The following is a 14162-nucleotide window of genomic DNA, read 5'->3' as shown; positions in this document are numbered from 1 at the left end:
AATATGTTTGAAATCAAGCCATAAACCAAACACATAGCCAACTTTGCCTTTGATATCTTTTCAAAAACAGTTATGTAATTTTCTCTATTGGTCAACTGAAGTAGGAATTCATCAATCCCAGGATCTAAGCAATCATAGTTTGTTTTTTCTTTCTTTCCTGAAAACCTATGAGAACCAAGAGATTAGCTGCTCACCTTTGGGTTCACCCTCAGAAAATACCTATCATTACAAGTTTAATTCTATCACCTTGAGGGGGATGAAGGGAGGGGGTTGAGAACATTATACTAAACTAAGAAATAAACTGGTCATCAGCCCTACCTTCAGCTATCTAGTCCATAGATTGTAAGGATAGAAAAACTGTACTCACGTTGGCTGAGAGGGTGCAACGTACAACAGCCTCATCCCCTTCCATGTCATCATCAGACGCTTCTTCTCGAACCTCCCCGTACACATCTTCATCACCCTCCTATGGACATATTTAATGAGTCAGAGCAGATGTTGGCAGTTTTATAAAACTATATCAACCCTAAATCACTCAAAATTAGCTTCTCACAGCAGAATCTTTACATAAGCATATAAGATAGGGTCCTACGAATTCACTAATCTGATTTTTCCACCTCTTTTTTTTACTCCCCACCAAGGACTTAATCCATAGGGTATCATTCCTCAAAGGAGTAATCACATCAAAGGGCCAAAGTCCCTAATAGCCTGGGGCTTCCAATATTAAAATTTTGGACTAATGAAGTTTTTCAGAATAAGCAGATAAAAAGTCATACAGTAATACATTTGGAAGAGCAAAACAATCACACTAGAATTCAATGGCATTCCTCTGGCCTAATTCATCTTAGAATCATAAAATCTTTAAGTTGTAAGGGACATTGCAGATTATCTACTTCAACATCTTCATTGTATGGTGAAAGAAACTGAAGCCAAGAGAAGGTCTGGGGGTTGCTGCCCCACACAACATTTAGTGTGAGGCAAATCCCTAGACTCAAGATTACACACTTCTTGAACTATACATTATGGCCCCTCATTTCATGACATAAGGTGCCACATCAAGGAAGGAGATGACAGTCAAGAGCAGCACCAGTTTGGAATAAAAGCTTCATTATTAAATATTGTGAAGGAAGATGGAAGATTATTAGTAGTTCTGCCTCACAAAACTGAAGAAAGCAATGGAGACAAATCCAAAGTCATGTACAGTTTGAAGACCCCACTAAGTCAGAGATCAATCCTGGTAGGTTTTATATATGAAGCTGGAAGGAAAAACAAAACAGATGTATAACCCAAGTGGTGTGGATAAGTGAAAATGATGCCGAAGATTAACTAGAGAATAGTAGTTAGACTAACCAAAGAAGAGGAAAAATAACCTGGGATATAGGCAATATAGGAATCAATTTTCAAAAGTTTCAAAGAGATGATTCCAAGGGAACAGGATAGGGCTGTGCAAAGTATTATTAGCAAAAAAAACAAAACAACAAAAACAAAACAAAACCATCAACTATTAATATTCATCTACCTTCCTTTTGCTATTAAATCTTATGGGAATATTTTATGCAGACACTGAGGTTAAACTTCATGAAACAATGGGAGAAAGAACCAACAAATCCTCACAGAAGCTTTGCTATAGCAGATAGACATTCTCAGTCACAGAACTCTCAAAGTTATAAAATATAAAGGATATCCACTATTACTGCTTGTTACCCCAAAAGCACTAGACTGAGTAGAACAAACACAGACTTTAAAACTTTCCTCCAATGCAGTACTTCTTATGTCTATAATACAGAGATAACTTTATTCAAAGGGCCTGAGTACAACCAACAAGCGAAGCATTAAAGAGGTGGATATACTTGTCAAAAGTACGTTTGAGTATTGTGGAACATTTCCTGTGCAAAGTACAAAGTATATGATTCCCTATAAATGGTAAGAGTCACCTAATATTCTTTTTTGCAGATAACAATATGCTAGTTGCATCAAATTCTAGAACACTACAGATACTCCTTCAATGAGATCTATGGTCACTCAGAAAACACTGGCTTAGCAATCCATGGAACAACACATTGTACAGATGACAATGTGGTTGGCTAGGCAGCACACTGAATTATCCTATTAGAACATATGTCTTGGAAAAGTACTCCCAAAGAACAAGCTGGATAGGGACAGGAGAGGAAGTAGATGAACTGCATTTGGGTAAGTCAGCTAGTTAACAGCACAGTGCTTCGGTGATTCCAAGCTCCTCCATGCCACAAAAGCCTATCTTTTTAACAATAGTATTCTCCTGGCAATACTTAGGGCTTTGAATCATGGAGCTCCATGATTTCAGGTCTTAAAATTTCAGGTGAATCAAATAATAATAGCTAGAGGTTTTTGCACAAACAAAGCCAATGCAACCAAGATTAGAAGGAAAGCAGAAAGCTGGGAAACAATTTTTACAAGAAGTATTCTATGGATAGAGCATCAGCCCTGGATTCAGGAGGACCTGAGTTCAAATCCAGCCTCAGACACTTAACACTTACTAGCTGTGTGACCCTGAGCAAGTCACTTAACCCCAAATGCCTCACCAAAAAAAAAAGAAGTATTCTAAAATATATAGAGAACTGAATCAAATATATAAGAATACAAGTCATTCCCCAATTGAGAAATGGTCAAAGGATATGAACAGGCAGTTTTCAGATGAAGAAATTAAAGCTATCTACAGTCATATTAAAAATTGTTAATCACTACTGATTAGAGAAATTCAAATTAAAACAACTCTGAGTCCACCTCACACCTATCCAATTGGCTAATATGACAAAAAAGGAAAATGATAAATGTTGAAGAAAATGTGGGAAAACTGAAACACTAATGCACTGTTGGAGTTGTGAACTGATTCAACCATTCTGGAAAGCAACTTGGAACCATCCAAAAGGCTGTAAAACTGTGCATACCCTTTGACCCAGCAATACCACTACCAGGTCTATATCCCAAAGAGATCATAAAAAAGGGAAAAGGAAGTACATGTACAAAAATATTTATAGCTGCTCTTTTTTGTGGTGATAAAGAATTGGAAATTGAGGGGATGCCCATCAATTGGGGAATGGCTAAATAAGTTGTGGTAAATGAATGTGATGAAATTTGTATTGTAAGAAATAATGAGCAGGCAGATTTCAGAAAAACCTGGATTTACATAAATTAATGCTGAGTGAAATGAACAGAACCAGGAGAACATTGTACACAGTAATAGCAACATTGTGTGATGATCAACTGTGATAGACTTAGCTCTTTTCAGCAAAACAACGATCCAAGACAATGTCAAAAGACTCAGGATGGAAAATGCTCTCCACATCCAGAAAAAGAACTATGGAGTCTGAATGCAAATTGAAGAATACTATTTTCACTTTTAAAATAATAACAACAGTCAGGATTTATATAGCACTTTAAGCTTTGCAAAACAATTTACAAATACTCACTTTATTCTCACGACAACTCTGGAAGGTAGGTGAAAATATCATCCCTCCTTTGTAGATGAGAAAACTGAGGCAGATAGATAGTGACTTTTTCAGGGTCACAAAGCTACTAAGTTTCTAAGGGTGAATTTGAACCGAGGTCTTCCTGCCTCCAGGTCCAGCGCTCTAACTATTCTGCCACCTAGCCACCTCATTAGGCCAATAACATCAAAGAGAACAGTGCAGAATTATTATGGGTCAATTTCACAGTTTATCACTTACCTCTTCATCTGACTCAAACTGCACATTCACACCATATGTCTCATCAATGTTATCATCTAAAAAGGAAAATGAAGGAATTAAGAGTGACTAAGGAAATACAGGGAACTGCCCTCTTCGGTACCTCTAATTATCTTCTGGAATGCTAGAACAATGGTTGGGAATTCACTATGTATCATTTCATGGTAAACACTTCAACCCTATAGATATCAGGAAGAAAAAAGTCACTAAGCTTCATCAAATAGCAGAATCACAGAATTTCAGAAATGTTCTTAATAAAATTTACATACCAGCTTAAAGTTTTTCAAACATTTTACATACATAATCTCATTGAACCTTCACAAATCCTCTGAGGCAAAGGCTACAGGTATAACTTTATCAAGTTTGTAGATAAGGAAACTGAAGCTTCGAGAGGTTAGGTGACTTGCTTTACTAAGTGGTGAAGGCGGGATTGAACCCAGATTTCATCCAGCTCCTTCCCAGGCTCCTTCCACCATACCATGATACTTTTTTAAGGGTTTAAAGCAGGGATTCTTAACTTGTAGTTCAGTTAATTGCCTTTAAAGATATTTTAATAACTGTCTTTTGATATAATTAGTTTTCTCTGTAATGCTACCTATGTACATTATTTTATGCCTTCAATACATTATTCTGAAAAAGCTTCACCTATCTGCCAAAGACACAAGAAGGGCTAAGAACTGCTGGTTTAAAGAGGCCTAAAAGGCCATCAAGTCTCACCCTGACCTGAGTAAGAAGACTCTCTAAGACAGACTCAACAAGAGGTTACACTATGTTTGCCTAAGATGTCTAATGACCCTCCAAGGCAGCCATTCTACTTTGGGTTAGCTGTGGTAAAAATTATTGGAGTTTAGCTGACTCATTTGGGAGGTGTGGCCCACCCTGAAGTTATGTATGCTACTGAGGTCAGAAGGAGAAACCTCTCCATAGAGCAGTTTTTGAAGGACCTCCCCTTTTGGGAGAGAAAGATTGAATACTCGGTGAGGGGAGGGAGAGTAGCTTCTGGAATTCGTTTTTCTCCCTACCTACCCCTACTACCACCCCCCCCCTTTTCCCCAGTGGGGCCAGAAACTAGCAGATGTCCCAGGTGTGGTGAGTGAACACAAAAGCATTACATTCCTTTGAACTAGCTTAATTGGAAACGATCTAGGGATTGTATAGATTTAGGTTAGAGTTAGGAGAATTTATCTGTATTTCTTTTTCCCTATTTCCTTATCTTTGATTTTTATTAATATCACTTTTGTTGTTTAATTAATTCCCAAGTAATAAAATCTGATCCTTTTGTGGAAAAGAAGCTGCAAGGCTCCTTTTTTATTGGTCTGGGAGAAATACCTAAAAGGGCAGTTCAGAGGGGAGGGAGCTTTGAACCTTAAGGTTCCTCATTATTTCCGGGACCCCAATATTTTGGCAAGTCACCCAATTAACACTCCATATATTAAATTTAGGCCCTACAGTTTGGTGAGCCAGGCAGAGGCCCTACATAGCACTAATTCCTAATTAGGAAATGTTTTTCTTCTATCCAGGTGAAATTTGCCTTTCTGCAGTATACATTCAGTGTTTCTAGTTCCAACCTCTAGGACCAAGGAAAACAAGTCTTTCATATAACAATACTCTAAATATGTGAAGATAGCTATTACATACATATATTAAGCAAGACTTCTTTTATGCCCAAATACTTCTATTGCAACCAAACAGTACCATCCAGCCGAGTTGCTTTTAAGCTGTTTTCCTAACTACCTTGGATATATTTGAAGTCTTAATCGTATTAAAACTTCTAGGACACTAAACGAGTCAATGATTTTGTAATACAGATGAATTACAAGAACAACTAGACTAAAGAATCATTACTAGGTTCTAGGAAAATATGTGACCTCAGGAATGTACTGGGGGTTAGCAAGCAAATAAGCCAACAAGACTGGAACAGAGGTTTTGAAGAACTATATTACCCATATTCTGAATTTCCTTGTCTCCACCATAATCTGTGATCTTTTTGCCCAAATTCACCAACACATGGTATCGGGTATCATCTGTCTGGCCCAGCAGCAGATCAATCTCCTTTCTTCTTTCCTTGTCACGGAGTTTCTCATTTTTCAAGACAGCTAAGACCTCATCTGCTGCACCACAAAGGATATCCCGTGGCTGACAAAAGAAAAAAACACCATGTTGTTTTAGAATCATAATATTTAAGCTAGCCAAGCCACAACAAATATTAACAAGCAACCTAGAGCCCACCAAAACCTTTTAATTTCTCTATTGGATTAAACTACATTTTATAAAATATAAGGGAGTTGTGGTTCTTTTGATTAAAGATACAACTACAGCTCCAAAACACAAATATGACTACCACTGTTTTAAAGTAAAGCACAAAAGTACCTTGACAAGTTGTACAGAAACTTCCCCATAGCAACCCACCCCATGTCTTCAGAGGATTAAGTATACTTAGTCCCCAGAAAATTCCAAAGCACTTATTAGCAATTACTTCACCATCTACTTCAATGCACTGTCTTAAAAACATGTAAGGGTCCCCAACCTAAGCAGTTAATTTGGAGCAGTTTGATGTGGAAGACATTCACATCAGAAAACAGAATTTCAGATGCCTTGACTCTCTTATCAAAAACATGGTATCTTTCTTCAGCTGCTTTGTCTAGAAACTTACCTGATCCCCCAGTGCTGCCTGGATAAAGCTGAGTAGCACCTCATAGGTTTCACGGGTTTCCTTGGTTTTGGGTTTATAGATGATACCCACCATCTCGTCAATGCCTTCTGACAGCAGCGTATAGCCTTTCATCTTATTGATGTCATGTCTGTCCTCATCACGCTTTCTTCGTCTGAGTAGGGTGAACCAAGAAAGGAAGTTAATCAAGACCTATCCCTACCAAATCTCACCCATATGATAAGACCAATTTAAAAAACACACCCTTCTCCATTTCAGCTTCTTTTTGTGGAAACAACAACAGAATTTGTCTTCCCAATGTGAATCCAACTGGTCTCATTTAACTTCAGAAATCATCCTTCTGTTATGGTAATGACAGCTGGAAAATTCCCAAGCCAGCTTTTCACCAAATGCTTTAAAATCTTAAGGATTCAACACATGATTATGAATCATGTTTTCTGGTCCCTTTTCCCTGTGGCATGAAGCAACTTATTTTTATCACTTTTTCCTATGTGTGAGGAATTTCCTTTTTATAATCAGAGAATTTGAGGGCAAAAGAAAATTAAATAAATGATCTAGTAAGTCTCTTTGGGAAGGAAAAAAAGCCTAAAGATAATGCGCTGGGAAAAAGAACCAGTTCTGCAAAAGAAACAGATGTTAATGTTAAAAAAAAAATTTAATGAAGGGTTACTGTTTTCTGTAGGAACACTGGCTATAGGAAAGTACGGTTTTGTCTTCATTTTTGATAAATCATTTCACTGCCAAATATGAAGCAGGAAAGAGATAAAGATATTGATTCTAATATCAGCCTCATCATTAAGTACTTCCCTCTCTATGATCAAGTCACTATTATCAGTTACATCTTCTGAGAGGAAGATAAGCTGAGAAGAAAAGGAGCTTGGGGAAGTCACGCAGACAAGTTGAACATATTTATAGATTCGTGTTATCCAACTTCACCTGGGCCCTCACTATAGCAAGAAAATCCTTCTAGTCTTCCCTAACTGGTTCCCTATTTCATTCACCACAGAAACTACTCCAAAGATTCTCTTCTCATAAACTTCCCATATTGCCTCCTTCCCTGCTCCAAGATGAGGACCCCACCCATTTTACTAAGTAAACTGAGACCATTTGATGTCAGTTTCTCTTTCTCTCCTTTTCAAAGCCCTTTGGCATCATCCCCAACTCTCTACTTCTTTCCCCTGGTTTGACAATAAGGTGGTACTTCTCCTTGGCAAGGTTGACCTCTCTATATTTGCTCTAGATCCAAATAGTTCCCATCTTCTACAACAGACCGTAATCTCAAATCATATCCCCGCTCTCTTAAATCTCCAATCTCTTTTTATCTACTGGTTCCTTCCCTACTGCTTTCAAAGTCTCAAGTTTCCACCATTATTAAAAATCCTTTGCTATACTCTACCATCCCCTCAAGTTACAATCCTCTATTGCCTCCCTTCTTAAACAAGCTTCTCAATCTTCCTCTTCCCCCCAGTAAATAAAATAGTTCGGCAACACTCCCCATATTTCTAACTCCTCTTTCTTCTTCCTCTTCTGAATCACTTCTTAATCCTTTGCAATTTGGCTTCTCATCTACTCACACAACTGAAACTGCTCTCTCCAAGTTACCATCAATCTCTTAATTGCCAAATCAAATAGTCTTTTTTCAGTCTTGATCCATCTCAACCTTTCTGCTGTGTCTGACACTGTTGCCCACTCTATGTTCCTGGATGCTGTCTCCTCTGGGTTTTGGTGACACACTCTGGCTGGTTTTCTTATTGTCTAATCACTTGTTCTAAGTCTACTGTGCTGGCTCATCACCCATATCACAGACCTTAACGGTGGGTGTTCCTCCAGGCTGTGTCCTGGGCCTTCTTTTCTCCTTATATATTCAGATGCAGCCTCTCCTCTGAGCTTCAGTCTTGTAGTACCTAGTGGACATTTCAAGTGTATGTCCTGGAGCTACGTCATATTCAACATGTCCAAAACTGAACTTATATTACTCCCAATACTTCCTGCCTTCAAATTTTCCTATTTCTGTTGAAGATACCACCATTCTTCCAGTCTTCCAGGTTCATAATAGGAATAATCCTGGACCACTCACTTTCTATTAGCTCACATATCCAATCAGTTACCAAACCTTGAAATTTCCAGTTCCATAACAACTTTTGCATCTGGGCCCTTCTCTCTACTCACTCAGGTATCACCTTAGTTCACCTTCATCACCTCACCTAAATTATTCCAACAGCCTCCTCAAATCTCTCCCAATTGTAGTCCATCCTCTATTGCTGGGAGAGTGATTTTCCTTCAGCACAATCTAACCATATAACTCACCTGCTCAACCATCTCTAGTAGGAGTCCCTACTGCCTATACTTTCAAATATAAAAACTTCTGTTTTGCTTTTAAAACCCTTCACAAAGTGGCCTGAACCTATCTTTTTCTAGCTTCACTGAACTTTACTCCCTCTTCTGAACTCTGAGATCCAAACTAGTCTTTTCTTTGTTCCTCGCACAAGAGACATTGCATTTTCCTGCCTTGATACCCACTTTCCCCCCTCCCTGGAATGGACCTCTTCCTGACCTCATAGAATTTTTCTCCTTCTTCAAGATATAGTCTCACTTTCTATATGAAGCCTTTCCTGAGCTTCCAACGAGTAATGCCCTCCCTCCCACTTCCTATTTATTATCTTTATATTTATTCTGTATATACTTATATAAGTACTTGTATCACCTGCCAGATTGTAAACTTAAGTAGGGACTGTTTCATTTTTTTTATATCCCCAGTGAATGAATAAGTGAATTTTAAGAAGCATTTATCAAGGGTTTAATATGTGCAAAGTACTATGTAAAATGCTGGGAATACAAATAGAAAAGACAGTTCCTGCTCTCGGAAAAACTGTTTAATAAGGGAAACAAAATATCTAGAAAGTTTCAGCTTCAAGTCAAATAAAAAGGTGCCATGGTCTTTTGGGTGCAGCAGCAAAGCAGGTAAGTAATGTCATAGCTACCAATAAAATTCTATCAGTTTTAGATGTTAAATCATTTGATAACACCAAGGACTTTGATGGAAAGAACTTTCTTTTATGGGTCTTCAGGAGTAGGTACAACACCTGCAGAAGCAGATACTAGCAGTGCCTATCCTATAGTAGGCAATAAAAGCTTACTGGTTGATTCTGCATACTGAAGGGGATAGACTACATGATCTCGAATTCATTCATTTGTAAAACATTTATGAAGTACCTATAGGAGACAAAGTTTAGAAAGATCCGGAAAATCCTTTAGAAATTTCCAGTTAAGTGGTTCTATATTGAACCTTGCCTCAATCATTTGAACAAAAGATATATGACAACCAGGGGGTGGATGAACTTCAGTACTTTCAGGTACAAGGAAAAAGACAGAATTCTCTATATACTCACTTGGCTCTTCTCTCCTCCTGCATCTGGGGTTTGGTCCTTTGTGCCTTATCACCCATTCGGGTGCCCTCCAGTTTCCCCACCAGTGAAAGTACCTCCCCAGTGGGCTCATCACGGCGAGTTCGGTCAATAAGAGAGCGGTCAGCTTGGAGGACAAGGTTGGAGTTCTGGAATAATCACAATATGAACCGAGCTAGAACAGGGCTGGGATCTGGTACAGGCAGACCCAACTCTTGTAAACGTTTCCCTTTCCCTAGCTAATAATTCTAGAGAATAACTATGCGCGGACTTCACACATATGATGGGTATCACATTGTTTGCCTTTCTCAATGGATTGGGGAGGGCTGAGAGGAAGAGAATTTGGAACGCAAAAAAATTCTTTTAATGAATGTTAAAGACAGAGAAGTAAAAACTTTTAAAAAGAAAGAATAACTATGCACTTATACGCGGGCACTTCATAACAATACACCAGCCGTTTTGTTGTAATTTGCCAAATAAGAAGATTCTCTATTCTCGGGGATGGCTACTGAAAACAGCACCTTCGGTAAATACCCAACTTGGAATCTAAGAACAGAGGTGTTTCTGACGGCTGGAGACGATGTATTAACAGAGTCCTGTCTCTTCGTCCCTTCCTTAGGTCTCCACCTTTCCTTCTTTCCCCAATTCCTTTAGGATTTATGGGTATCCCTAGTAGTCTCCATGGCTCAGGCTGCTTCAGGGACGCCCCTTCACGATCCTTGGGATGTGGTAGACTCCAAAACCCTCTCTCCTCCTTTTACTCCTCCCTCCTTCGGTTCTCCAAGCCCCAGGAGAGATTCTTCCCGCCCCCCTCCCAGGCCAAGCCGGGCCCGACACTCACAGCCTTGTACTCATACTGCAGGCTCCGGGCAGTCACATCTGCCATAGCTGCACCTGCTCAAGTGCCTCGGCCGAGGCCCCGAGGGTAGAATCTATCTTCTCAAGGCCCCGCTTTGCCTTTACGACACACTTCTAGTACAACGCACACACCACAGAAACGCTCGATAGAAACGGGGAAGGAAGGAAGGAGCCGAAAGCTGCTCACTTCCGGTTCCGGGTTAACTCTTCCGCCTCAGTTCGGGGGCGGGAGAGGAAGGAGAGAGAAAATGCGCATGTGCACAAAACCCCGAGTCTAGAGCCGGGGAAGGGGAAAACTGGCTTCTTTTATTTCCCGCGAGAGTCACGTGTCCGGCGTGATGTCATTGTCGGTTGTTAAGCCCTGAGCTGTCGCTGTTCGGGAACCTCGTTTGCGTCCTGACGAGTAGCGTGCTGGTGCGCCTATGCATTAGTAGCTTCGCGAATAGATTGGAGTAGGTTGAGTGCTTCTCTCTCTTCTTCCTCCTTGGAGGCAAATTTTAAAATAACACACCAATAAAACCAAGTCATTATACAAGACCGACCTCGTAAATTTTTCTATGACTGAGACAACTAAGATCGATCGATCGATCGATCTATCTATCTATCTATCGATCTATCTATCTATCTATCTATCTATCTATCTATCTATCTATCTATCTATCTATCTATCTATTTCCTTATAGTGGTTAGGGGGAGCTGCTCTTGGAATCAGGAAGACCTCAGTTTGAATTCTTAATATTCTAAAAATTTTAATTCGAATTCTTGAAAGATACAATAGCTACTCGACGAAGGGCGAGTGATAACCTCTCTGTGCCACAGTTTCCCCTCTAAAGTGGACGGTAGTGTAAATATTGGCTGGGGTTTTTTTGTTTGTTTGTTTTGTTTCTTATCGAAAAGAGTTCATAAACTGTGTGTACCCCCAGTCCCAGCTCTGTAATGAGGTAATGAGGTGTCCGCATTGCAGCTATTTAGTCTGACGTCACCTTTTTGTACCTGTGTCTTCCTCCAGTGGCCTGTTAGAGGATGCTAGAGCTTCCCTGGAAGTTTGGAATTTTGGTAGTTTGTTCAGTGGCTTTAGATGGTGGGGTCAGTCATTTATGGTGCTAGGCACATAGTGCTATAAACCCTGGTAATACAAATGAAAGGTCCTGCCCTCAGGGAGTTTAAGGGGGAGGAGTAGGGGCCAGGGGGACTAGAGGTAGGAGGGGGATAATTGCTTTGGTAGAGAAAATCCTGTGCAAATGAATCAGCAGAACTTCCTGAAGAGGAATAAAGATTGATGGGCCTGGGCCTCCTCCTTAAAATGGAAGTTCAGGGAGGAAACAGCCAAATAAGGAAACTTGCAAGGGCAGTAGGGTACTTTCAACCTGAGAAATATTCCAGGTGCAGCTTGAGCTTCCAGGTAACCTTCAATAAATCAATGCACGCATAAGAGGGAACCTGGTGAGTCATGTTGGAAGCTCCAGGGCTCACCTGGGTGATGGCCAGTAGAGTGCTAAGGAAAAGGAAAAGCCCAGATTTAGGGACATAGGATTTAATCTGGAAAGGACTCTGTACTAAATAACCTCTATTCTAGGTCTCTATCTATAATCTCATCATTTAAAAAAAAACAGCCTCACCCATTATAATTATAATGATAATAATAATTATTAATCTTAGTAGTATTTTTTTCCAGTTACATGTAAAGATAGTTTTAAACATTTATATTTGTAAGATTTATTCTCCCTCCCTCCCTCCTTTGCCCCTCCCCTCCCCAAGACAGAAAACAATCTGATGTAGGTTATATCTGTACAATCACATTAAACATGTTTCCGAATTAGTCATGTCGTGAAAGAAGAATCAGAACAAAAAGGAAAAACCTTAAAAAAGAAAAAAAAAGTGAAAATAATATGATTCAATCTGCATTCAGATTCCACAGTTCTTTTTCTAGATGTGGAGAGCATTTTCCATCATGAGTCCTTTGGAATTGTCTTGGATCATTGTATTGCTGAAAAGAGCTAAGTCTATGACAGTTGATCATCACACAATGTTGCTATGACTGTGTACAATGTTCTTCTGGTTCTGCTCATTTCACTCAGCATCAGTCCACTTAAGTCTTTCCAGGTTTTTCTGAAATCTGCCCATTCATTATTTCGTGTGTGTGTGTGTGTGTGTGTGTGTGTGTGTGTGTGTGTGTGTGTGTGTGTGGTGTGTGTTTCTGGTCAATGAGGGTTAAGTGAATTGCCCAGGTTCACTCTGCTAGTAAGTGTCAAGTGTCTGAGGCCAAATTTGAACTTGGGTCTCCTGAATCTAGGGCCAGTGCTTTATCCACTGTGCCACCTAGCTGCCTCTCTGCTCATCATTTCTTACAGCACAATAGTATTCCATTACATTCATATGCCACAACTTGTTCAGCCATTCCCCAGTTGATGGGCATCTCCTCAATTTCCAATTCTTTGCCACCACAAAGAGAGCGGCCATAAATATTTTTGTACATGTGGGGTTCTTTTCCCTTTTTAATGATCTCTTTGGGATACAGACTTAGTAGTTGTATTACTGATTCAAAGGGTATGCACAGTTTTAAAGTCTTTTGGGCATAGTTCCAAATTGCTCTCCAGAATGGTTAGATCAGTAAGTAGTTCATAACTCCACCAACAATGCATTAGTGTTCCAATTTTTCCATATTTTCTCCAACATTTATTATTTTCTTTTTTTGTCATATTAACCAATCTGATAGGTAAGAGGTGGTACCTTAGAGTTGTTTTAATTTGCATTTCTCTAATCAATAGTGATTTATAGCATTTTTTCATATGGAAATAGATAGCTTTGATTTCTTCATCTGAAAACTATTCATATCCATTGACCATTTCTCAACTTGCATTCTTATAAATTTGTTTCAGTTCTTTATATATTTTAGATATGAGGCCTTTATCAGAAACACTGGTCGTAAAAATTGTTTACCAGCTTTCTGCTTTCCTTCTAATCTTGACTGCATTGCTTCTGTTTATACAAAACCTTTTTAATGTAATCAAAATCACCAGGGCAGCTAGGTGGTGCAGTGGATAGAGCACTGGCCCTGGAGTCAGGAGTACCTGGGTTCAAATCTGGCCTCAGACACTTAACACTTACTAGCTGTGTGATCTTGGGCAAGTCACTTAACCCCAATTGCCTCACTAAAAAAAAAACAACAAAAAAACCCACAAAACAAAATCACCCATTTTGCATTTCATAATATTCTGTCTCTATTGTTTGGTCATTGGTCCTCTTTGGAAAAATGAAGGACAGACAAACAACTCTGCCAGGAATGATTCTGCTGTAGCAGAGACTATGAAACTCCAGAATATGGTTATTGAAAAAATGAGATCTTCTCATGTATTACTTTTTCTTTTTCTTTTTTTTTTTTTTTGGTGGGGCAATGAAGGTTAAGTGACTTGCCCAGGGTCACACAGCTAGTAAGTGTCAAGTGTCTGAGACCAGATTTGAACTCAGGTACTCCTAAATCCAGGGCTGGTGCTTTATTCACTG

General features: G+C 39.3%; 1 protein-coding gene across 1 annotated transcript in view; it reads right to left on the bottom strand.

Annotated features, from left to right (window-relative positions):
* Positions 1–10844, bottom strand: part of SNRNP200 (small nuclear ribonucleoprotein U5 subunit 200) — a 40159-nt gene extending 29315 nt beyond the window's left edge. The window contains exons 1-6 of the mRNA XM_043985047.1: positions 10642–10844; positions 9786–9949; positions 6379–6550; positions 5669–5861; positions 3708–3763; positions 368–466 (exon numbers count right to left, since the gene is read on the bottom strand). Coding sequence (XP_043840982.1) covers positions 368–466; positions 3708–3763; positions 5669–5861; positions 6379–6550; positions 9786–9949; positions 10642–10686 — 729 coding nt within the window. The 5' untranslated portion in view covers positions 10687–10844. The remainder of the gene's footprint in view (positions 1–367; positions 467–3707; positions 3764–5668; positions 5862–6378; positions 6551–9785; positions 9950–10641) is intronic.
* Between the last annotated feature and the right edge of the window lie 3318 nt (positions 10845–14162).

Source organism: Dromiciops gliroides, chromosome 2 (assembly GCF_019393635.1).
Source record: "Dromiciops gliroides isolate mDroGli1 chromosome 2, mDroGli1.pri, whole genome shotgun sequence".
Classification (NCBI taxonomy): Eukaryota; Metazoa; Chordata; class Mammalia; order Microbiotheria; family Microbiotheriidae; genus Dromiciops; species Dromiciops gliroides.
Note: the sequence above shows the minus strand (reverse complement) of the source record. Positions and strands in the feature narration are given on the sequence as shown.